Source organism: Hydra vulgaris, chromosome 07 (genome assembly GCF_038396675.1).
Source record: "Hydra vulgaris chromosome 07, alternate assembly HydraT2T_AEP".
NCBI lineage: Eukaryota > Metazoa > Cnidaria > Hydrozoa > Anthoathecata > Hydridae > Hydra > Hydra vulgaris.
The window spans coordinates 34195387-34223139 of record NC_088926.1 but is presented as its reverse complement, the minus strand read 5'-3'; the positions used below and the strand labels follow the sequence as shown (position 1 = coordinate 34223139).

The following is a 27753-nucleotide window of genomic DNA, read 5'->3' as shown; positions in this document are numbered from 1 at the left end:
AATTTGAGGTGCATTTGTGTCTGATCAATATTTTGTCAAATCAACAATGCAAAATAGCAGTTACTTAAGTGGCCTGTCTGTTGACACTGAATTTGCAAGGTAGCAAATTTAATGGTTTGCAATTTCTCCCATATATACAAATAAGTTATTACACAAATTTGAAGACAGAATTTTCACACGTCACTAAACACAGGGTATAATATTAGTATATAACATAGTTTCCTATAGTGCACTGATATATATGCAGTCTTAGCCATAAAGGTGTGCGATTGCATGCCGTTATATAACCACACAAATAATAGTTTGTTTTGACGAATTGAGCACAGCTTGTATATATGCTTTGAAAATTTAAACATTTCAAAAATGTGCCAACAAAACTTATTTAAAAAACAAACAATTTTTATTATAAAAAATGCATTTAATTTGAATAATAAAAATAAATCAAAAGCTACAGTATCGGACAAAACGAGTGCAACCAAATAATGCTAATTTAGTTTCTTTATATATAAGTGCTGCATTTTTTCAATTTAGAGAAATAATTATGTAACTGTTTGGAGACAAAGTTCTTCAAGTTTTATTCATCACAAAGTTCATTATTTGTACATGAAAATTAATAAATTAATCAAAAGTATTAAAAAAAGTTGATTTCCTTCTGGACAAAACAAGTGCAACTCAACAAAATGTTGACCAAGCTGTGTTTCGCTATCAATATTTCGTGGCAAATCCTTTGTTGTCGATCACAGCCTTGCATCTTTGAGGCATAGATTCGATCAAGTGATCAATGAAACTTTGTGGAATCACTGCCCAGGCCTTTTGGATTTGTTCAAACAGTTGATCCTTATTACGAACACCTTCACAATTAATTCTGCGGTTGACGATCTCCCACAGGTTCTTGATAGAGTTGAGATCCGGAGATTGAGGCGGCCAATCCATCACCGATAGGTGGTTGTCTTGAAACCACTGCTTGACTACTTTTGCAGTGTGTTTTAGATCGTTGTCTTGCTGAAAAACCCATTTTATTGGCATATTCCATTCAGCATGAGGCAACATAACATCTTTCAGGATATTTTTATACATGAAACGGTCTATTATTCCATTGTTTCGATGTATTGGACCTAGACCGTTAGCAGAGAAACACCCCCAGACCATTACATTGCCTCCACCATGCTTCACGGTCTTATGGCATGTAAACCGAGGTGTTTTCCGGCGGGTCGACGTACACAGCAAATGCCATCGCTCCCAATGATGTTGAACTTCGATTCATCACTGAACAGGACAGTTCGCCATTTCTGCACATTCCAGTCAATATGAGATGTAGCAAACAGGAGTCTTTTCTTCTGGTTTTTTAGTGAAATCAGCGGTTTCTTTGCAGGGCGTTGAGAAAACATTCCGGCTTCAACAGCATGTCGTCTGATTGTTCGGTCCGATACAGGCAGCTCTAATTGCTTTTGTATCTCAACTGATGATATCCAGGGGTCCTTCTTGACGGATCTGAGGATCATGGAATCCTCTCTAGAAGTGGTGGAACGCGGTCTTCCACCTTTGTTATCTGCTGCCAATTTCCCTGTAGAACGATATTTGGAACATAGTCTTGATACGGTCCATTTTTCCCCATGATATTTATCACAAATACTTTTTTGTGATGTTCCCCTTACGTATTCGCCAATAATTTTCTTTCTTAGTTCCAATCCAAGACTGTCGGGAGCCATTTTTGCATTTGAAGTCATAAAAATAATAAAAATAAATAACCACGCTTCTAAAGGCTTACCGTGTTACATTTACCTTGTGATGATACAATAATGCTCTGTGGAACGCAACGCCTTGGTTGGATGTAGACTGTCTTGATGTAATGAAACACTTGTTGTATTTCACTTCTTGTATTGATGTTGTTCGATAAAACATTTTGATAAAACTCACTTCAATAAACTGTCTTGATAATACTGACTGATTGACTTCCATATATTGACTGAATTACATGTCGATTTACATGTCTCTTATATAGTAAAATGAATCTGTGTGAATCTGTTCTGGAAGATTCTAGATGCTTCTTTTCGATGCTTCCGGAAGCTTCTGGATGCGTCTGGATGCTTCTGAATGTTTCTGGATATTTCTGGATGCTACTGGATGCTTCCAGATGCTTCTTCTGGAAACTTCTGGAAGCTTCTGCATGCTTCTGGAAACTTCTGGATACTTCCTTTATTTATTAAAAAACTTCCGTGACGTTGACACTGACCAGACTTAAGAAAATAAAACAAACCAAAAAAGTTGCACTTGTTTTGTCCGCTGCAAAATGGCACTTGTCAACAAACTTCTACCTGTGTGCTGTCATCTGTCAGCTGATTGCTCATGTCATGGCATGCTATGTATAGTTCGTTTCGTTTTTAAGACATGTAAAATTAGGAACACTTTTTAGCATTGTTTGATGTTGGTTGCAAATGTTTTGTCCAATACTGTATATGCAACTTTGATTGATACTACAAAAATCATTATCAGTAATTTTTTACTTTATTTAAAAATGTTTGGCTAATATAAAAAAATCACTAAAGATAAAAAGTTTCAATGTTATTTAATTCTATAATATAATTAAAAAATTTTTTTACTCAGCACGTTTTTGAAATGTTAAAAGCTGAGGTCAAATAATCTAAACAAAATATTATTATTGTGGTCATATAATAGCGTGCAACCAAATGCTATCCTGATCAAGACTATATAAATTACAAAGAGCTATATAAATCTAAATCATTAAAATTCTACAAAATAAAGCCTTATTAAGCAAAAAGCAATTATTCAACTTCAAGTTGAACTTCAAAAGGTCTCCTTAACTTTTCCTGAGTCTGACAGGCATCTTTAGCTATGCCTTGTAGCCCTTTTGATTTGCTTCTACTGAATACTTTTTTGGCATTGTCTTTACAAATGGTCCATACACATAGCAAAATGCATCTGCTGGATGCAAACAACTTCTTGATGCCAAGCAAATTAAGTAATTGGTCTTCAAATACGATTTATTATTCCTTTATTTACCAACAATACAATTTCAAATGATGGTTTGAGTCACCTGTGCTATTATACTTGGATGTCTTACTTTTGGACAGTTTAAGAACATTGTTCTCAAACTGTCAAAAAATCAACAAGTTGGAAGTTTCTTGAAAGTTCTAAAAGTTTCCTGAAAATTATTATGGAAAATTTTTGAACCCTCTGGACAATTTTTGCAGTTCAGGAATGCTCAGTATTCATACGAATCAAAAACTTACTTAAAAATACACAAATTTCAAATTGCTATTGTTCTGTTTAAAGAAGCAAAGTTTTTGTAGAACAACAGCAATTTTTTATTGAAAGTGATCTATATGTAAATGATTGTTTTTTCAAAAATTTTTACACATAATAATTCTATTATTTACTTACCATTTAAACAAACTAATTCATTCAGCTCTTTAATTTCTTTATATAAACTAAATCTCAGCCTAAATGTTAGACAAGGTAGTTTTCTTTTGAGAGTAGACACAGCAACTTCAGGTATAAAAATATCATGAATTTCAAACCAATCTGTGTGTACATTTTCTTCATGTTTTTTTACAAGCTAAATTAAATTAAGGTTTTTTAATTAACAAAAAAAAAATTAATTTACATGTCAGGGCTTGTTAAGAAGCGTTACGCAGCTTGCATTTCGCCTGCGAAAAGGCGATTTGCCTACGCGTTCAGTAGTTTTGCGTTATGCAAAATTTTTTATCTTTTACAATATTTAAATTATCTTTTGATATCATTTATGTGACGTTTATTCAGAAGAAATAAAGTCGTAAGTAAAAACATTTAACCCCAATTGTAAACTAATAGATTTTTTGTTAAAGAAACAGTTTGTTTAATAATTTTTTTGTTGTTGTTAAAAATTAGTTAAAGAAAATAAAGTGTTTTAAGTTTTATCTTAAGGAATTAAATATATAAATTCCTTTTAAATATATAAATTATTTTTTTGTCATAATAGTTTAAAAACGATTTATTTTGATGTAAATATTTTATTAATAAGATATTTTATTTATTGTCAATTCAATAACGTAAAATTTTAATGACGTTTGTTTAATTTATGAAAATAAATTATGATCGCCAATATGTTATTGGTAACTGATAAAACTCTTTATTGTTTAAAAACACTATTAAAAAAAGTTCACAAAATAAATAAGAAAAAATTTATTAACAGTTAATAAAATAACCAAAAACTAACTCTAAAATCATAAGAAAATAAACAAACATTACTTTACATTTTATGAAAAAAATATTTTTTTCAAAATAAAATTTAGTTCATATTTGAAAAAAATTATTAAAATGATTTTTCAAATAGGAACTTAGATTTTATTTGTAGCTTTTGTTATAGTGAGAAAAAAAAACTGTCTGTTCGATTTTTAACGTGTTAATAAATAACTTTAATTACAATGCGGTACTTGAAAAGAAGCTAGTGACGCAATATAACTTCTAACAATACAAAATATATTTGCTGAGTTGAGTTACTTTGAAATGCATTACGTTTTTGTTACGCAGCGAAATCTCGTAACAAGGCCTGCATGTATATTTAAAAATATTGATACATAAATATAAAAAAACATATATAAATTATATGTATTATAAAGATTATAAAACTCAATAAGGTGTAACCTTGTTGGCTTTACGAGATTCTTTCTCAAATCGACTTCTTGTATTTTCAGAAATATTTTTGATACTGCGTGCCATTGTAAGAAATTTCTCCAACTTAAGCTGCAGTAACTTTTGTTTTTCATATTGCGGATAATAATTCTGAAAAAGAAATAATTATAAAATTCTTCTTTTTCTACAAAATTTAAACATAATTTAATAATACATAATGCATAAATAATAATATAATTGAAGTGCATTTCATTACTACCATTAAAAATTTTTATAAATACTTTTTTATAATTATTAAACTAATTTTGTTCTTTAAATTTGAAAAAAAACTGATACACATGGTATATTTCATAATTCATAACTTTTTCATGCAATTTTATATTACCCATTTTTTGTTCATAGATTATTTTTTTATTTGAAAAATTCTTGAGAGCAAATATCTTTTTATCACTGCAAGAAAGAACTTTTTTTTTTAATGGTGTATTAGGAAATGTTTTTAAAACAAAAAACTCATTTCCTTAAATAACAGAATTATAGCTATTCTTGAAAAAGAACTTTTTTTTCCTAATTTTTAGGATGAAATCATACCCACCAATATTTATACTACAATTATTCATACTACCATTGTTAATTTTAAAATACAAAGCCACTGTCAATTTTAAAATACAAAGTCATTTCAGATATAAAAACAGAAAAATTTTGGGATAAGGTAAAATCAAATCAAAATCAACAAAAATTTATCAAGAATTTAATAAATATTGATTTAATAAGTTTTTTTTTTGGTTACTGACAGATGATGTTTTCCTTAACAACAACTTTAACAGACTGTTAATTTACAGAGTGATGTTAAAGTAAAAATAAAAATTTGTTTTATGGATAACTTTAGAAACTCATCAAGTAATTAAAGACATCAAGTAAGAAGTATCAAGTTTCAAGTAGAAACTCATCAAGAAGTATCAAGTATCAAGTAGAAACTCATCAAGTAATTAAACTCCTTAAATACTTTTACTCAAGAGTTTGTAATTACTCAAAATTACTTAATGGGTCTATGAGGTAATTACTAATCAATTCTAATCACTTCCCCATTTTAATAAGTGACCAAAAATTTAGAAAAAAAGTAGAAATAAAAATAAATTTTGATAAGTAAAAATAAATATAAAATAAATAGTTAAAATATTATTATAGTATCATAAATTGTACATTTGGACAAAAAAAAATTCATGAAATTTCAGACTTCAGAAAACAAATATCACAAAAACAATGGTTACTGGTGCTACTTACACCAATAGCAGCATAACAAAATTCCTATAGTCCTAAGTATATGAAGTTCAAATAAATATCCTAAATTCCTAAATAATATCAAATAAATATCCTAAATTCCTAAGTATATGAAGTTCAAATAAAAATCAAAAAATTCAATCATTAATTGTTTGTTTCACAATTGACGATTGAATAAAAAAACAATCGGAAAACACTATTTGTCCAAGTTTAATTCTTTAAACTTATTATACTATAATTGCATTAACATAAAACATGGTTAGTTATATTCAAGGCAAACGACACAGCTTTCAAAGTAGGGAGACACAATCACCAATTTTCAAAAAAAGTCTTATATATAGAATTTAAAAAAAAAAAGCCTTTTAGAAAAAAAGTGAGCTCTATACTGTTAAGTGTTATGTGTATATAGTATATATACAGAAGTGTATATACTATATACACATAACATATATATAGTATAGTGTATATAGTAACCATAGTAACCAAAATGTATTATTATAACTTGATTGTAATTAAAAAAAAGAGTAATTTTTAAGTTGTGGTGAATATGGATTAGTTAATAATATAAAAATACTGATCAACAAAACATCGTTAAGAAAGACATTCATGGTTGAATATCCATGGAAGCTAGGAAGGACACCCATGGTTGTGACAAATTGCTTTAACTTTTCCATAATGTCATAATTAAATAAGAAAATTAAATAAGAAATTGATATAATGAAAACCATCAAAGAAATTCAAGCTACACAAGTGTAAAAAGATGAACATTAAACAAAAAAAAAATTATGTGTAGTAAATGAAGACTCTATAACTTCCGCATTCACAAAACATTTTACAGAAACTAAAAACAAAAAAAAAATATATTTACATATAAACACATAAACACAAACAAAAATATAAAGAACCTTTTCTCACCCGAGCAGATATTAGAAAATCTTGAGACTTTTTAAAAGCAATTCCTTTTTCAACTTCACAAGCAGCTACACATGATACATTTACTGCCCACTTTGATGACATAATCTGAATCTGTAAATTTCCAATATCATTACTGCTAAAATCTTGCTGAGTTACGATCGGAATTTCTACTTTAATTAATATGTTAATAATTAATATTTTAATTGGAAACAAACACTTAATTTCATTAAAAAAATATATAATTATACTATGTTTTTTTGTATTAAAATGTCAATCAACTAACTAGGTTTCCTTGAGCAGCTGTCAGCGCAATCAGTTTCAATTGAAAGAATATTTTCTTTGACCTTTTTTTCACATTCTTTTAATTTAATCACCAGCTCATTAAGTATCCCACTAGAGCTAAAGTGCGAGGTCTCAAAAGATTCAACCAGCATGCTTACATTTTTCAACATATCTGCACTTTGTTTTGCATGCATATTAAACATAGTAAAAAACTTATGAAAAATTCCATCCACTTGAGTTGAAATTAATTCCTTTGACTTCCTTATGTCAAGAACTCTGCCAGAAACCTAATTAAATATTTTTATGTAGAACTTTAAAACCTATTTTTAATACCATTTTTAAGCAAGATTAACGAGTAATTGTAACAGAAAAATTTATGCCTTGAAATCATCATCCAGTCTCTCGGATCCTTTATATTCCATTATCATATTTATTTCATTATACAAATTTCCTTTCATTGTGAATAAAAAATAAAGAAAACCATCAAGTCGCCTTTCAACTACAACTTCTGTATTTTTCATTTCCATTCCTATAAATATTAAAAATATTTAATATATATATCTACTTTTAAAGTATTTAGATAACAAATTGATACTAGTTTTCATAAAAAGATGAGAAAAACAAAGAATAATGAAAGAAAAGATTGCAAAACCTTCAGTTGATGTAGCAGTACTACTTTGTGGCAGCAAGCTATAAGATAGTCAATGTATGTACTAAACCCCCCAGCAGCAGTCTACTTTAGTGTGAAGTCAGAGATGTTATCTTAACAGGCATTTATAGTTGTGTATATATATATACACACATAAATAAGGACCGAAGATTAAAATTCAGGTTATGGAGTTTACTGAAAGGCAAAGCTGATTTTGCCTTTGGCTTTGGCCAAATTTTTCAATGCTGGTAATGTTCTGCTGTTAACATTTGTTTAAAAACATAAAGAATTATTGCTTCATTTTTAGATATTAGATTTTTTTTTCAACACCAATTGTGGTTGTTTTTTGTAAAGATATGTTTTTTGTTTTAAAAAATTACTTTGTTTCACTTGTGTTTTATCATGTTTTGAAATATGGTCAATAACAAGCTTAAAAATAATAAACTTGGTATATAAAAAATTATTATTCAAAAATGTACTTTCATTTTTAAAATAATAAGTTAAAATTTAATATAAAAGTCAGAATTTCTCTTTCAATTAATTGTTTTTTTTTATGTTTAGTTTGATTTTTGCTTTCTTAAGTTATGTTTCAAAAATACCATTTATAACTGTCAATTTTCATATATTTTCTGCTACTATGGATTTTCTGTTTAAAAAACAAAATGTTTTTATATGGATTTTACTTTTGAGATACAAGATTTCATGACTCTCAGGTCATGAAATCTTGTATCTCAAAAATTAGGCTCTCGTGACTTCTGGAGAATCTTTAATAGTATTAATAATAAGGGCAGATCTTTAATTCCATCTCTCTTGTATGGTTTAGAGTTTGTCACCTCACCTAAAGACAAAGCTGAAATGTTTGCTTAAAACTTTTTATCAATATCATCTCTTGATTCCACTAGTTGCATTCTACCTGATATTGCCAACAAACAGATTGATCCATTGCTTGACATTCGTATTACTCCAGCTTCTGTATTTAAACTAATTTCATGCCTAAACTCTTCTACAGCTTGTGGCCCGGACAACATACCTGTTATTGTCTTGCAGAAGTGTTCTCCAGAGCTGTCATCTATACTCTCAAAACTATTCAACAAGTGCTTATCAGAGTCTTGTTTTCCAGCCTGCTGGAAAGCGGCATCTGTTATCCCTATCTTCAAAAATTCTGGAAAGCGATCTGATTTGTCTAACTACCGAATCATTAGTCTTCTTCTTATCATAAGCAAGGCTTTTAAATCTTTAATTAACAAACACTTAATTTCTTACCTTGAATCTAATGACTTATTTTCTGACCATCAATATGGATTTCGATCTTCTCATTCTACAGCTGATTTGCTAACAGTAATAACCAATAGGTTTTATCGTGATAAAACCTATTGGTTATTACGATCAGATAAAGGTGGAGAGGTTAAGGCCATTGGTCTTGATATTTCAAAAGCTTTTGATAAAATTTGGCATGTTGGTCTTCTCCATAAGCTTTCTTCGTATGGTTTGTCTGGCAACATCTTTAAGATTATTAAAACCTTCCTTTCCAATTGTAGTATAAAAGTTGTCCTCGATGGACAGCACTCTTCTTCTTATTCTGCAACTTCAGGGGTTCCTAAAGGTTCTATCCTTGGCCCTATACTCTTTTTAATTTACATTAACAATCTTCCAGATACTCTCACATCTAAGGTGGCATTGTTTGCTGATGATACTACCATTTATTCTTGTTGTGATAAGAAACCAACACTCTCTGATTGCTTGGAGGGGGCATTTGAGCCTGAAAAGGATCTCACTTCTGCTACAGCATGAGGCTCACAGTGGCTGGTGAACTTCAATACAGATAAAAGTCAATTTTTTTCAGCCAATCGTTATCGCAATAAGTTAGATCTTCCTATATTTATGAATGGTGATGTACTCTATGAGCCATCTGCTCTTCATCTTCTAGGATTAACTCTTACTTTCAATCTTTCTTGGAAACCATATATCAAATCAGTTGCAAAATTAGCATCTACTAAGGTTGCATCTCTTTATCGAGCTCGACACTTTCTTACTCCGGACTCTAATCTTTATCTCTATAAATCTCAAATCCGGGCTTGTATGGAATACTGTTGCCATATATGGGGCGGATCTTCTAATGATGCTCTTTCTCTTTGAGACAAGGTGCAAAAACACATTGTAAACATAGTTGGACCTGCTCTTGCAGCCAACCTCCCACCATAATCACAAAGTTGTAATGTTGTTTTTCTTTCTCTTTTCTACAAATTCTATAATGGACACTACACTAAAGAGCTAGCATCTCTTGTGAAATCTACTAAAATTCATTCTTGTGTTACTCGTCATTCAATTAAGTCTCATCCTTTTTCTGTGACTGTTCCTAAGTGCTCCAAAAATGCTTATTTGTCTAGTTTTTTTCCTCGAATATCAGTTCTTTGGAATTTGCTACCTTCATCTTGCTTTCCTGATTCATTTAATTTGCAATCCTTTAAGTCGTCCGTCAATCATTATCTTGCTCTACAATCTTCATCTTTTCTCTTTCAGTAACTTCCAACTTTAATTAGTGGTTGCTTGCAGCCTTGTTAGAAACAAAGATGTCTAATAGAAAAAAAATTAAAAAAAAATAAAATTGGTATATAAAAAATTATTATTCAAAAATGTACTTTTATTTTTAAAATAATAAGTTAAAATTCAATATAAAAGTCAGAATTTCTCTTTCAATTAAATGTTTTTTTTAAAATCCAAATTTCTCTATCAGTTAAATTCGGTCTACACATATGGATAATAATAACCATATGCATATATAACTTATAAGAAACTTAATTTCTATTCTGTTAAGTTTTTGTAAACTTTTTTTCCAGACCATCCACAGCATATTATAGGGATTTTCAGGATCATCTTACTACAGGGACCATTTTGGGACAGACCACCTGCAGCTTATAACAGGAACCCTTGCCCCGTTAATTAGTTTTCAAGAAAATAAAAGTTTAAATGTAAAATCTTTTTTTCTATATGAAAGAAAGTTGTCTCTTTAATGTGTCAAACTAGCAGGCTTAACTAATTACATAAACACATTAATAACATGAGTATCTCTATCATATGCAACATTAGCACATCAATAACATAAGTATCTTTATCATATGCAATATAAGCACATTAATAACATAAGTATCTCTATCATAACATATACAAAAAATTTCTCCTGGTGTTTTGATGTTTTTAAAAATTTTAAGCTTTTTGAAAAATTCTCTCTATCTTTTTTGTTATAGTATATAATATCTTTATTTTTGTTATATTTATAATATCTACAGAACTTTAAATTTTATTTTGTATTTTAGAAAATAAGAAAAATTTAAAAAAGAAAATTAAATGTTCAAGCAAAAGAATTCAACCCCCCCCCCCCCAATACACTTCGGATGTGCAGAGAGTTAACCACTTTTGCCACTAAGGCATACAATGCATATAAATTTTAACTTATTGAGCATTTTAACTTAAAGGTGCTATGAATGTAATAATAAATGCTATGAATCAAAATGAAGGAGATATTGTTGCAATGTAAATTTCAAGTAAAAGTAAAACTGTAAAACTTGATACAACTTTTAACATAATTTGAAGTTTACATAAGTTAGATATGCAAATATCTAACTTATGTTCAAATTTTTACACTTTTGTTCAAATTTTCTTTTAAAAATAAGTGCTGCGACTCTTTCTTGTTATTAGCTCAGATGTAACGACTGCCGTGAGTCCTGGGGAAATATGCATGAATGAGCATTAAGTTGAGCAATAGTAAACGACTGGGGGTTTCGGCCGGGGCCAGGTTTGATAAAACATGGACGCGACCGGGGATGAGTTTATGATCAGTGCTGCATTAATATTGATAGATCCTATAAAAATGTTATTTTTAATTGAAATTTATGATATGAGTTATAATTAAAAACAATACTTTTATAGGATTTACCAATATAAATACAAGCCGGGTCATAAACCCGGCTGGGGCTGCATTAAAATTGATAGATACTATAAAATATTGTTTTTAAATAAAATTCATATCATAAATTTTAATTAAAGATAAAATTTTTGTAGGATCTATCAATATTAATGCAGCCCTGATCATAAACCTGGCCCTGGTAATGGCTATGTGTTATTAAACCTAGCCCCGACCCTGGCCCCAGTCGCTTACTATTGAGCAATATATAATATGATTAAAAAAAAATATATTTGTGTTGTTTCAAATAAAAACATTTTAAAAAATATTGTTACCAATAGCAACAACATAAGAAATAAAATGAGTTTTCGAAACTTGGTTGGGACTTTTCCAAATCCAACTTGTTAACATAGGTCCATCATTCTAAAAACATTGATAAAATTAGATTAAAAGTTTGATAAAACAAAATAAAAATTAAAAAAATTAGATAAAAAAAAACAAGAATAATATCAAAACAAAGAAGATTATCGTTAAAATAAAGAAGATTTTTAAATTCAACAATTATCGATTTTTTCCCCTCTGCTAGCAAGACCAGAAAAAACTAAAGTTTTTTATTTTTCATTTCCATATTTAAACTCATTTTCATTTAAAATTTTTCTTTTAATTAAAAAATTGCCTGCCGAAACCTAAACCCTAAAGTCAAGAATATGTACACTTCACTGAGCAATTATATCAGTAAATGTAAAAACATTCTGCAGCACCTATCCATTCATTTAACATTGTATAAATATCAGTTCATTTAACATATTGTATAAAAAAAATTAAAAAAAAAACAATCTAAAAAAAAACAAACAACATTTAAAAAATAAAAAATCTTAAATATAAAAAAACAAATTCAGTCATAGAAATTAGCCATTAAAATTGGCATTAAACATGAGCGTTTTTAAAAAACCAGCCAATCGTAACATTGACTAAAAGATTTTTGTTTTTATTTTTACTTAATTTATTTTATTTTGATTATAGCAGCCAATTTATCTAGTTATTAGTGCAACAAAGCGTACAGTAAAGTGTACATAAATAAAATGATTTATCTAATTATAGGAGCAGCAGGAGGGGGAGGGTACATACATGACCAGCAGGGGAGGGGTTACACTTCCAATAAGCATATAAATGGCATAAGTTGTATATTGTTTTAAACAAATGGTTCTGTAAAAAAATTTGTAAATAATAACAAAAACAATTAATGCAACACTTGCATATTTTTCTTCCGCTTTCTTAAATTGTATCAACCCTTTTGAGAAAATCTTTTTTTCCCACTGCATGAAGAAGCCTGTAGTTGTTTCATTAAATGAAACATGAACACTAACAATAACGCTAGCTGAGATTCGCAGTCTACCTCTAATATTTAATCCAGGTGAGACCGTTTCTTCTAGACAACTAATCTTTTTGTCTAAAGTAAACGAAAAGTGTTAATAATTGAAAAAACTTTAAAAAAAAAAAAAAGTTACTAAAAAAGCGTAAATTTTAAAACTAAAATAAATCTAAATATCTTGATATAACTTTTTTTTTCACACCAATATTCATAAACAAAATAAAAATATTACAAAAAAAATACAAGTATAAAATTTGATAATATTAACTAGAACTTTATAACACAAAAACAAAAAATAAATTTTTCTCTTAAGGTAAAGATTATATCGAAAACACTTTTGTTTTCAATATAACTTTTTTATAGGTTATATTGAAAACCAACTTTTTTTATGCATTTATTCTACACAGTTGATCATTTTGATGTCAATATTGAATCTCATTTTGATGTCAATATTGAATCTCATTTTGATGTCAATATTGAATCTCATTTTGATGTCAATATTGAATCTCATTTTGATGTCAATATTGAATCTCATTTTGATGTCAATACTGAATCTCATTTTTGCATCCTGTTATAATAAATCATCTTAAAGAGCTTTAAATTAACAAAAAAAAATTACTAAAGTTATTTTTACACGAAGAGTATTCATTCACTATTTCATTCATTCATTATTCTATATTTTGACCTATTTCAAATTACTCAACTTCTTCTCCTCAAGCAAGCACACTAACTTTCAGACTAATTCCCTATATCAAGTTTTGCAAAGCGATATAAGAACTTTGACTTATCACAAACTTTTCTTCACTTTATGAGTCACTAGGACTCTGTGTTGACTTTACCTTTACACAAGGACAGCTAGTTAAATCAGGCCAAAACCTTACAGGAACATTAATTGTATAAAAGGTAGAAAACACCTTTCAAGGCACTCTTTACTTGTAGAGTTTAGAGAAGTTACAAATGGTTTGCATTTTTTGCTAAAGCCAAATCAGCTTTGTATATTTATATTTATTGCTAACAGCTCCATGCCTAATACCAGCCGCTTTGTCAGAATGTTGTCTTTTTTAATTTTCTCACTTGCATTTTGATGCTCTTTTGCAGCTTTTTGGTATGGTTTTTATGGATATTTTAGCTTTCAATAAGAGTGAATACATTGAAAACCTTTGACTTATTACACACAAAAAAGAGATGTTTGGTATCATTTTGCTCTTTTATAGTCAGATTCATTGTCCAGGATTCTGAAATTTTTGAAAAAATGATTTGTTCTTTTGATTACATATTGGAAAATAATCTTTCAGAAAAACTTTTGTTTATATTTTTTGTGAAATAAAAGTACTGAGCTATGTTAAAAAACTTATTTTGTATTTTTTTTCTTTTGTAATTCAAAGCTGTTAAAGTTGAGTCATTTTAAGGCTTTGCATTATAAAATGTAAATCTTATGAATTAAGTTTGTTTGTTTCTTTTTGTTTGTAATTGTCTAAATTGTTTGTAATCTCTATGTTAATTTATAATGTTGTTAATATATTTGTTTTTCTCAAAAGATTGCTTATCAATCTGTTTGCAATGAAATCTTTTCTTTTAAATAACTAAAAGTTTTTAAATTTTTTTAAATTAAAAAATTTTTTAATTTTTTTTTAACAAATAGAACAAGTAAAGCATTAATCAAGCTGACAGTTTTTTTTTGTAAAAAATTCCGTACAAGAGGTCAAGAAAGGATTGAGCTAAGTGCTTCAGAACTAAAGTTACTTTGTCATTGATTTTGATAACAAGAATAAAAGTTAGGTCCCTCATACATGCTCTCATACTACCTTATACTTGCTGCACAACAAGTAATTCCTAACATGATACTTGAAAAAATAAGTTCAATGCATTTTTTCCTATATTGAAAGGTATTGAACAATGCATATTTCTGCACAGATAATAACAATCTAATTCATAAGGAACCATCAATTTAATTAATGCTATGATATGTTTGAACAAATGATCAAAACTTTCTTAAAAATGGATTGCAGAATATCAATCATTATGAATTTTTTGCTTTAAAATTTTGACTTTTTCAGTAAATGATGAACAAAATAAAAGATTCTATCAAGACATCTCAGTCATGGGAATTTAATATCTAACCCATTGATCTAAACATGATGGAATATTTAATTTTTAAGATAATTTGTTTTAAAGCTACAAATAAAACTCTTCAAAATACTTTTAGTTTCCAAGACCTCGATAAAAACTGTTCAATGCCTAATTGACATTTCATGCTCTTTTGTGTGTTAATGTACATCTGACTAAGATTAATCTTTAGTACTTGTCAGTTACTTTAGCACTGTACTGATGACATAATAGGAGTATTTCAGTTTTGAAATTAGGTCAGAAATTATGAAGAACACATAATTTTCTTTCAGGGGATTTATACTTGTTGATTAGTGTTATCAATCTAGGAACATACCTCAGTAAAGTTGTTAGTCTCCATATTTAAAGATTAAAACTGAGTAGATATGTATTTCTTTGTCTGAACCCTTACTGATTTAAAAAATCTGGTCTCAAGAAACAAATTTTTACTTCATATCTATATCTATCTTTATCTATCTATCTATCTATCTATCTATCTATCTATCTATCTATATATATATATATATATATATATATATATATATATATATATATATATATATATATATATATATATATATATATGTATATATATATATATATATATACATATATATACATACATATATATATATACATATATATATACATATATATATATATATATATATATATATATATATATATATATATACAGTCGTCCCCCGGTTAACGAACCCCCCTGTTAGCGAACTTTCGGTTAACGAACCGAAAGTTTGCCCAAAATCCTCCCCCGGTTAACGAACCGGAACTCGGTTAACGAACCGGGACCGCCAAATGGCGTGCACACGCGCGTGAAGGTCGGGCGCGTCGTCCAGCATTTCCCCCTCAGTTTTGTGAGTGTCATGGAAGCCTGGGAGGTGAATGGTTGTGCTGGGTGTGCTTTTGTTGTTTCATTTTTTTCTAAAAATTTGACAAGAAATTTTCTTGTTGATTTTTCTTTCAAGTTCAATTTTCAATTTTTTGGTAAAAAATTTGACAAGGATTTTTCATGTTCAATTTTCAATTTTTTCGTAAAATTTTGACAAGCATTTTTCAAGTTCAATTCTCAATTTTTTGGTAAAAATTTGACAAGCAATTTTCTTGTTGAATTTTCATTTTTTGATAAGCAATGTTCATGTTCAATTTTTAGTTTTTTCTAAAACTTTGACAAGCAATTTTCATGCACAATTTCAATTTGTTTCAATTTTTAAAAGTGCATAAATCTCAGGTTTCAATCATTTCACCTTTCAAGTTGGACAATTTTTTGAATTTTTTCCCCCATTATTTCGGCAAAATCCACCAATTAAAAATTTTTTAGTGGCGGCCTATGGGAAAACGCGTTTCGGTTAACGAACTTTTCAGATAACGAACTAGTTCGTACTCCGAATTAAGTTCGTTAACCGGGGGACGACTGTATATATATATATATATATATATATATATATATATATATATATATATATATATATATATATATATATATATATATATATATATAATGGGTGACAACTAAAAAACAAGACTGGATTTAAAGACATATCTCTTTAAAGGAATAAGATTTAAAAAATAGGAAAACTGTTTTAGAAGGTTTTTTTATTCTAGTTTTTAAATATTTTATGTGTTTTTATTTTTTATAGAAAAATGAATAAAAAATAAATTCAAAACAAGAAGAGATTAGAAAACGTGTGTATGAATTTTATTTAAATTACAAAAATGCTGGTAAAAAGTTCACTTATGACCACTTTAAAGTTGAGAATATACCTAAAAGTACTATCTACAAGATAATTAAATGTGCTGAAAGTGAATCTGGGTACCAAAGAGTTCAAGGAAGTGGAGAAAAAGCTAAAAAAATGACTAGGACAAAGGACATTGAAAAGTTCAAACTCATGTTTGACCATAAAGACGGAGTTTCTCAACGACAGGCAGCTAAAAAGCTCAACTGTACTCAGCAACACATTATTAAAACATTAAAAAAAAGAACAAATATTAAATCAAGAAAAAAAATGCTGATTCCAAAATGCTCTGACCAGCAAAAAGCAGCAGCTAGAACTAAGTGCAGTCGATTGTGTCAGAAATTCAAAAATCGTAAACCAATCATTGACAATGAGTCTTATTTCACGTTAAATCACTCGAGTATCAATGGAAATTATATATTTTATACTAGTGATGTAAAATCTACTTCATCTACAGTTAAATACCACACAAAACTAAAGTTTCAAAAGAAATTACTTCTATGGATTGTTTTTTCTGAAAATGGAATTTCTTAACCTTATTTTGTACCAAGTGGACTGGCTGTAAATCAAAAACAATTTTAATGAAGATACACCAAATTTAAGTTTAATATTTTTTAGGCTTTTCGAAAAATCATTAATAGTGCTATTCTTGTTATCAAAATAATATTTTCTTATTTTTGGACAGGAAACGATAATTATCCATTGTTTAATCTTTATAACTGTTATAATCAATTTTTTATTTGATTTTAAACAGGAAATATCAATTAAAAGTGTCATGTTTTGTGGATATATTTTTCATAGGACATTAAATTCTTATTATTTTCGAGTTAATGTTTTAAAAAAACAAAAAGTTGGAAGAAAAGTTCTATAATTGTATATTATAAACATGGTTATCAAATCTATCTGTTGATTGTGCGGTTCTACAACTAGAAATATGTCCGTTTGCACGAAGTCTCAAATTATTAGTTTTTCCGGTGTATGTGGTTTTCATATTGCAAGATAAACATTTTAAATAGTAGATTACATTTTTACTATTGCAAGTTATATGACTCTTTATGTTCCATATGGGACCATTTGATGTTGCAAATGTTTTAACTTCTTGAAGGTAGAATTTGCATATTTTACAAGAATTATCTTTACATTTAAATAATCCTACTTCTTTATCAATTAAGTGGAATTTTGCAGAGTTTAGTATTCTTAACAGATTGTGTGGTTGTTTAAATACAATTACTGGCACATGATACTAATATAAGCATAATTAAAAAAAAGCCAAACTATCATATTAGAAACTATAATATTACCATTTTTAGAAGAAATCATTTTAAAAATTGAGCGAAACAATCAAAGTACAATCAGTGGATAACATTACTTAATAAGTAAGGATAGCCTTAAAACAACTAAAAGAAATAAAAGATATAGTTATCAAAAAAGGCAAGCAAAGGTAATACTTTAATTGTAATGGAATTAACTTATTATAACAACAAACTAATTTATCAAGATCACCTACTTTCTTTAAACACTTATGAAAAGGCAAATCTTGATTCAGATAAAATTATCTTTAGAGATCTCACTAAAATAATTAGTAAATATAATTTGTCTAACCAAAAATGAAATAAATTACATCACAAATGACAAATGGTAGTCTAGCAACTTTTACATAACTCCAAAAATTTATAAATGTCATGAAATTATTGATAAAGTTAACAAACCAAACTCTCTGTATATAGAAATGAAACCACCAGAAGACCTTATGGGTAGACCAATTATTGCAGAAATTAACTCGCCAACATCACACTTAAGTCGGTTCTTACACATAATTTTATCTACAAATGTTATAAAACAAAAAACTTTTATTAAAGATGATTGGGATTTTAGAAGAAACAAGACTTTTTTCTAAAATCTTACCTAAGTACATTTCCAATCAAGAAGTTAACAATATTAAACAATTTTATTATAGATATATTGATGACGGTTTCATAATCTGGCCAAAACAATTGGATATCTCAAAAATTATAAATTCTTAAACTGAAATAGATAATTCAATCAGTTTTACAACAGACCAAGGAAAAAAAAATAAAAGATGGTAACACTTTCAATGTCAATTTTTTAGACATCTTGAAAAGAGCAATAAAATAAAAACATTTATTATAAAGAAACAAATACTCATTGTTACTTAACATTGTTACTCATTGTTACTCATTGTTACTTATTGTTACTCATTGTTACTCATTGTTACTTAACATTGTTACTCATTGTTACTTAACATTGTTACTCATTGTTACTTAACATTGTTACTCATGGTTACTTAACATTGTTACTCATTGTTACTTATTATTATAAAATTCATCATCCTTATCACATAAAAAAGAACATCCCTTTTAATCTGGCTAAAAGAATAATTTTTTTAAAAATTGATTACAAAAAGGAAAAACAATTATTAGCAGAACTGAAAACATGGCTTAAAGAATGTGAATATCCTGATAATATTATAGAAAAACCTTTTCACAATGCAAAACTCCAAGGACCAGCTCCCCAAAACCAATCTAAAGAAATCTTTCCCTTAATTACAACTTCTTATGGCAACTTAAATTGTCAACCTTTTATAACTGAAACTAATCTTTTACTTAATCTATCTTTAAATGAAAGAGCAAAGGAAGTTGTTTCTAATATACAGCCAGTAATTGCATTTAATAACCACCCAATCTGTTAAGAATACTGACCTCTGCAAAATTTCATTTAATTGATAAAGAAATAAGATAATTTAAATGTAAAAATAATTTTTGTAATATTGCAAATTCAACTTCAAGAGGTTAAAACATTTACAACATCAAATGGTCCCATATGGAACATAAAGAGTCATATATCTTCCAATAGTAAAAATGTATTCTACTATGCAAAATGTTTATCTTGCAATAAGAAAACTGCATACGCCAGAAAAACTAATAATTTAAGACTTCGTGCAAATGGACAAATTTCTAGTTGTAGAACCGGAAAATCAACAGATAAATTTGATAATCATGTTTATAATTGCCAACATGCACATAATACAATTATAGAACCTTTCTTCCAACTTTTAGTTTTTTTAGAACTCAAAAATTATAAGAATTTAATATCCTATGAAAAATATCTCCACAAAAAAAAACATGACACCTTTAATTGACATTTCCTGTTTAATATCAAATAAAAAATTGATTATAACAGTTATAAAGATTAAACAATGGATAATTATCATTTCCTGTTTAAAAATAGGAAAATATTATTTTGATAACAAAAATAGCACTACTGATGATTTTTTGAAAGGCCTCTTGTGCTAAAAAATATTAAACTTAAATTTGGTGTATTTTCATTGAAACAAATATTTACGTTTCCTCGCAAAACAACCCTGATAAACAATATATTGACTTTACCGAGGGCCAATGGAAAAAACAATATGCTAACCACAAACAATCTTTTAAACATAAAAAATACTCAAAAGAGACTATGCTGTTAAAATATATTTTATAATTAACTAAAATTAAAAAAAAAATTAATTCTAAATTAAACTGGTCAATTCTAAAAACTGCGCCTGCCTATAATAACATTTCCAAAAAATGTATACTATGATTAAAAGAGAATCGTGAAATTATTACTCATTTGGATAAAGAAAATTAAACAAAATATCTGAAATAATTTCTAAATGCAGACATGAAAATAAGTACCTTTTAAAAAATTATAAAAACAAATGATTAGACTAAAATTATCCTAATTCTAAAGAATTCTTTTCATGATTAACTTTTAATTTTAATGTAGTTGATGCAACTTTTTGGTTGCAAAATAACTACAGTTATCACATAATTAATTATAATATATGTAAATGTCATTTATACAAGGAAGAAATTTATTACACAAAAAAATATTTTCATTCTTCAACAACAGTGTTCAATAAGTAATCAATAAGTAGCTTATGACTATAAAATACTTTAATTAAATAAATTAAATATAAATATAAATTTAAACATAATTAAATATAAATTAAAAATAACTTATAAAATAAAACCTTTTTTTGCGTCATGATAAACAACTTTTGCTATGCCAATAAATTTTGCGTCTTTAATAACTGGCACTTCATTTAATTTGGAGTATAAGTTAAAAGCTTGCAAAATTTTTGCAACTGTCAAATCTTTTATATCTCCACAAAAACAACTTTCTTCTTGATTAGTAAGATCAATCTTTCCAATAGCATTAATCAATCTTATAGGCTGATCACTAGTCCCAAGATTAATATGTGATCCAAGAAGATCTATCATGCATAAACATTTTTTATTTATTTCAAAAAAATTGGAATTATTGCTATATCTAAGGCAGTAAACAAACAAAAGCAAAAAAAGTTTAAGTTTTTTGGCATATTTGATATAGTTGAAGTTTATAGCATTACTAACATTACTGCTATATCTGTGGCAGCAAATAAATCTAAGTTTTTATTTTGGGTTTAGAATCAAAATTTAAAATTTTAAGACCTGACAAGAAATATATAAAAACACAATATGGGGGTATAACTTAATAACTTTTTAACAAGAAATTGTGTACATGTTCTCATGTTCCAGCTAGTCCATGCATAATATTTATTTAGGACGTCAATATATAACTTGAATAAATAGCTTTTTGTAACCATAGCAAAAATAGTTTTTGTATAGTCAAAAATATTACTTTTTTCTTTATAACATCAATACTAATCCGAATAGTTAATTTAAAAAAATATTGTTGCTATGGTTACAATTTTTATTTATAACATCAATACTAATTCTTAAACTTTAACAAAAAAAAAAAAAAAAAATACAACAATGAAACATACAAATTTAATTCTTTTTTTTGGTTGCTAAGTTAAAGTATAGTCATAAAGTATACATACAGCTTATACAAAGTATATATATTGTACATAAAGTCCAAAGTTTACATATTGTGCATTAAATATTAAGTAAAAATATTGTACATAAAGTCCAAAGTATCCATTTAGTCCATACAATCTGCATAGCCCTTGCGATCCAAGTCTGTATTTGAAAACTTTAAAAGAAAGCGTAAATGCACTAATCTATTGCTTAAATTTTATTTAAACAATGGATTAGTGAATTAACACTTTTTGTTTTTATAAATAATTACTTAACAGATCTAGGATAAGTTTGATTAGGTTTCTTGTAAAATCACTTTCCACAGATACACCAGCATTGTATACAGATAGATTATATATATTAACAATAAGAAATTATAAAATTTACCAATAACAGGCCTAAAATCAAGACTAACTTCAAGCATAATGGAGCCTAGAAACGGCTTAAATGCTACTTGTGTTGTCTGAAAAAAATCAGAAACTGATAATCCGCTAAACTGCAACATTGGAAATCCTGAGGCATGCTCACCAATTTTTCCTAAAAAAAATCTTGAAAATATAATAATTGTTGAAAAAATTGTTTTTTAGACAAAATTTATAACACCAAAAATTATAACTTTTGCTGTTATGATTTTTGTAACATACAAATTGTGACTTAAAATAAAAGAAACAAAATTGGTTCATGGTTTTTAAATCTCGCTTGAAAGGGGTAGAAATCTTAGAATTAGAGCGTAACATTTTTAAAAATTGTATATTATATGTACAAAACTTTTTTTTCAATACAGTAAATACCTGTTAACTCTGCCCCTGGATAAGTCGGACTTTTAATAAGTCGGACAGATTTTCAATTCCAATTAAACTTTCTATATCAATAAAACTAAACTTTTTTACTGAAATCTTTGATTTGGTTAATCTTCGATTATTTTATCAAAAATGTCAAAGGTTGCTAAAAGAAAGCTAATAAGTAACTTTAGTAACAAGTAGAACTATAACAGAAAAATAAACAATACTAAATGAACTCGACAAAAAAGATTCATCTGTATCTATATCAAAGAAATATGGCATTTCAAATCAAATATTGTGGGATAGATAAAAGCAAAAAACACAATATATTCAGAAGTCAAAAGAAATTAAACTTCTGAAAAAATAATGAGGATGTAAGTCTCCTTAAATGATGATTTGGACAAAGCATGTTGTATGTGGCTTTTAAACACCCAACACTAAAACATTCCTATATCATTTTGTAAGTCTTAAAATTTTGATAAGCCTGATATTTTAAAAAAGTCAGACATAACGAGAACATCGCCTAATTCGGACATTCACTAAGTCGGACAATTTAAAACTTAATTTAAATTTTTTATAACCATTGTTATAAAAGTTTAAATTACAACTACATGAAATATATTCATTGAGCTAACATAGAACCTTGCAGTACTCGTAAAGTTACCGGAATTAAAGAAGAGTGTAGACCTTTGAGAATGACGTAATACTGCGGTTAGAAATGATTTAATAATCTTAAAACTTAAATATAAGAAGAATCTAATACCAGAGAGAAATCTAATCGTAGAATAATTGGAGAGGTCAGAGTGTTTTCTAGATTTTTTAAATATTATTTACCACTAAATGATAGTTTAGTGAGGATTGACGAGAACTCTGGAGAACAAGATTCTAAGACTATGATGGAAATGTTGTCTGAACCACAAGCCGTAAAAAATTAAAGTTGAGAACTGACTTTAACATTGGAAGCCAAAGTGATTTGGATGTCGAACAATAAGTTAAACTGTTTAACTGGAATGGCAAAAAGAGTATAACCGTTACAGGTCTGATCAGGTTATCCTGCTACTGGTAACATGTAACCCAGTACAATCTGCTTCATGTCCTGCTGCCTTGTAGGATACGCCTTTTTAGGCAAAGGCTAGGAGATGCCAATTCCGATTTAAAACACCCCCTGCCTTGGGGCTCTTGGTTGAGTAAAGGATAGAGATGGTGTCTCGATAAAAATACTCATCTTGGGCAGATGTTAAATGCACCCGGCTACTGTCTTGTAGAAGGCCTCCTAGGCAAAGACTTAAGGGGTAAACAGATTCTATCTGTTGACTAGCCTCGCACCCCTTCTTCATCTATTTTTTTTGTTTTTGTTTGTTATTTCACCTCCCCAAGGCCCAGAAGGCCACTACAGATGAGGAGGCTACTTAATTGTGGTTATAACCCTCTCTCAACTCTATAACTCCGAAACACGAACCTTGACGAACAAGGCCGCTGCGCGGAGAAACAAGTTGAAACAAGTTATTAGGCTGGCGCAGATGTATTTTTAATACATTGTTTCCAGTTTAGGATGTTGAATGCTGGATCTTCTTGACTCAATGCATGGGTTTTGCTTGTGTCTCTGTTTTTATGACTAGGCAACTCATTCTATTATCTCCTAATGAGGGTACAGCTCTAAAACTCAGTTTTATGGTTCTGAGGCCGGCTGGTAGTCAGGTTTCCCGAACTCTGTGGTAGCCATTAGAGAGGCTGATTCCATCAACAGCTAAAAAATATCAAAGTATTAACAGTGCCATGTTGCGCATGGATGGTGTCCCTGTTTGTACTTTTGGTGTGCATTGCAGAGACCTTATTTGGAGCCCTTTGTTATGGCTTAGTGTTTATTAGTAGTAATGAGGCATTTGCTTGGGCTATTAAACGGTGTTCTGAGTACTATCTATGCTTTGAGTCAAGTTCTTAAATCTAATTTAAAAATGAATAAAGTACCAAAAACTATAAAACACAAAAAACCATCGTCATCACCAAGTTCTCTAAACCTATCATTCACTAATATTCGTGGTCTTCGAAGTAACTTTTATTCTGTTAATCTTATCTCTTGCAAAGTTCACAAGATCTACTTGCTCTTTGTAAGACTAATTTGAGTTGAGCTGTCTCATCTCGTAATCTTAGTGTTGATGGTTATCTTCCTTTAATTTGTTAAGACTCCAATAGTCACATGCTTGGTCTCAGCATTTACATTCGTAAGAATTCACCCATTTGTCGTGAAACTAGGTTTGAATCCACAGACTATTCTTTCATGTGCTTTCGTTTAGCACCACTTCACTCTATTGCCTTTCTCTTTGTTCTATACTGCTCTCCTTTAACTTAAGACTGCACTCATTTTGACGTTATTTCTAATCATATTGATCAAGCCCTCTCTCTTTATCCATCAGCTAATATAATTGTTGTCGGTGACTTAAATGCTCATCACTCTGAATGGCTTGGCTCTAGTGTCAGTGACTCTGCAGGCATTAAAGCCCACAACTTTTGCCTTTCTCAATCCCTAACTCAAATAGTCAACTTTCCAACTCCCTTTCCTGACAACCCGAATCATCTACCTTCTCTACTCGACTTATGTCTTGTTTCTGATCCTATTCAGTGCTCAGTTTCTCCACATTTACCCTTAGTTTCTTCTGATCACAGTTTGATCTCTCTAAAACTATTATCTCATTCTTCTTCATCACCTGAATCCCCCTATTATCGAACTTCTTATAACTACAGTAAAGCTGACTGGGATTCTTTCCGTGATTTTCTTTGTGATGGCCCTTGGGTAGAAACCTTTCGTCTTCCTGTTGACAAATGTGCATCTTACATAACTTCGTGGATTCAGGCTGGAATGGAATCTTTTATTCCCTCTTGACAATTCCAGGTCAAGCCTCACTCTCCTCCATGGTTTTCCTCACACTGTGCTGCTGCGATTGCCAATCGAAACCGTTACTTCCATATTTATCAGCAAAACAATTCTGTTTTGCTGATAAATATGGAAGTAAATATAAAAACAGACATCTGTTTATTACTGGTAGAAACAATTGTAAAAAGGTTTCGTCTAACGCCAAAACTTGCTATTCTCAGGTCATGAAATCTTGTATCTCCTCTCAAAAATTAGGCTCTCGTGACTTCTGGAGAATCTTTAATAATATCAATAATAAGGGCAAATCTATAATTCCACCTCTTTTGCATGGTTCAGACTTAGTCACCTCACCTAAAGACAAAGCTGAATTGTTTGCTAAAAACTTTTCATCAATATCATCTCTTGATTCCACTAGTTGCATTCTACCTGATATTACCAACAAACAGGTTGATCCATTGCTTGACATTCATATCACTCCAGCATCTGTATCTAAAGTGATTTCCTGCCTAGACTCTTCTACAGCTTGTGGCTTGGACAACATACCTGTTATTGTCTTGCAGAAGTGTTCTCCAGAGCTGTCGTCTATACTCTCAAAACTATTCAACAAGTGTTTATCAGAGTCTTGTTTTCCAGCCTGCTGGAAAGCGGCATCTGTTATCCTTATCTTCAAAAATTCTGGAGAGCGATCTGATTCGCCTAACTACCGTTCCATAAGTCTTCTTCCTATATAAAGCAAGGTTTTTGAATCTTTAATTAACAAACACTTAATTTCTCATCTTGAATCTAATAACTTACTTTCTGACCATTAATATGGATTTCGATCTTCTCGTTCTACAGCTGATTTGCTAACAGTAATAACTGACAGGTTTTATCGTGCATTAGATGAAGGTGGAGAGGATAAGGCGATTGCTCTTAAAATTTCAAAAGCTTTTGATAAAGTTTGGCATGCTGGTCTTCTCAATAAGCTTTCTTCTTATGGTGTATCCGGCAACATCTTTAAGATCATTGAATCCTTCCTTTCCAATCGTAGCATAAAAGTTGTCCTCGATGGACAACACTCTTCTTCTTATTCTGCAACTTCAGGGGTTCCTAAAGGTTCTATCCTTGGCCCTATACTCTTTTTAATTTACATTAACAATCTTCCAGATACTCTCACATCTAAGGTGGCATTGTTTGCTGATGATACTACCATTTATTCTTGTTGTGATAAGAAACCAACACTCTCTGATTGCTTGGAGGGGGCATTTGAGCCTGAAAAGGATCTCACTTCTGCTGCAGCATGAGGCTCACAGTGGCTGGTGAACTTCAATACAGATAAAATTCAATTTTTATCGTTATCGCAATAATTTAGATCTTCCTATATTTATGAATGGTGATGTACTCTATGAGCCATCTGCTCTTCATCTTCTAGGATTAACTCTTACTTTGGATCTTTCTTGGAAACCATATATCAAATCAGTTGCAAAATTAGCATCTGCTAAGTTTGCATCTCTTTATCGAGCTCGTCACTTTGTTACTTCGGATTCTATTCTCTATCTCTATAAATCTCAAATCCGGCCTTGTATGGAATACTGTTGCCATATCTGGGGCGGATCTTCTAATGATGCTTTCTCTTTTAGACAAGGTGCAAAAACACATTGTAAACATAGTTGGACCTGCTCTTGCAGCCAACCTCCAACCATTATCACATCGTCGTAATGTTGCTTCTCTTTCTCTTTTCTACAAATACTATAATGGGCACTGCTCTAAAGAGCTAGCGTCTCTTGTGCCATCTACTAAAATTCATACTCGTGTTACTCGTCATTCAATTAAGTGTCATCCTTTTTCTGTGACTGTTCCTAAGTGCTCCAAAAACGCTTATTCGTCTAGTTTTTTTCCTCGAACATCAGTTCTTTGGAATTCGATTCCTTCATCTTGCTTTCCTGATTCATATAATTTGCAATCTTTTAAGTCGTCCGTCAATCGTTATCTTGCTCTATAATCTTCATCTTTTCTCTTTCAGTAACTTCCAACTTTAACAGCCTTGTTGGAAGTGAAGATGTTAAAAAAAAAAAAAAAAGATCTTGTTTTAAATAAAATTCTTTTTAATTTTTAATTTTTTAAAGATGTTAACTTTTTTAAATTACTGCAATAATAGTATTACTGCAAAACGAGTTAAATATATCTTAACTCGGTTTTTTTTATTACTATTAGGGAATGTTCATTTTCTTTGAATTTTTTTATATTAAATAATTAAATTTAATATTACATTTAAAAAAATGTTTGGTATAAACTAATTTTTCTTTTCTTGACATTAGTATAAATGAATTAAAATATGTTAAATTTTTTAAATTATTATTTATTAA

At 29.1% G+C, this 27753-nt stretch overlaps 1 protein-coding gene across 2 annotated transcripts in view; it reads right to left on the bottom strand.

Moving 5' to 3' along the window:
• Positions 1–27753, bottom strand: part of LOC101235783 (uncharacterized) — an 81420-nt gene that overhangs the window by 13285 nt on the left and 40382 nt on the right. Inside the window, exons 10-18 of one of the 2 annotated variants that reach the window (XM_065801678.1) lie at positions 22142–22291; positions 20926–21168; positions 12914–13107; positions 11993–12080; positions 7488–7636; positions 7109–7394; positions 6826–6995; positions 4645–4782; positions 3403–3577 (exon numbers count right to left, since the gene is read on the bottom strand). In XM_065801678.1, coding sequence (XP_065657750.1) covers positions 3403–3577; positions 4645–4782; positions 6826–6995; positions 7109–7394; positions 7488–7636; positions 11993–12080; positions 12914–13107; positions 20926–21168; positions 22142–22291 — 1593 coding nt within the window. The remainder of the gene's footprint in view (positions 1–3402; positions 3578–4644; positions 4783–6825; positions 6996–7108; positions 7395–7487; positions 7637–11992; positions 12081–12913; positions 13108–20925; positions 21169–22141; positions 22292–27753) is intronic. The other variant, XM_065801679.1, reaches the window with a different exon arrangement.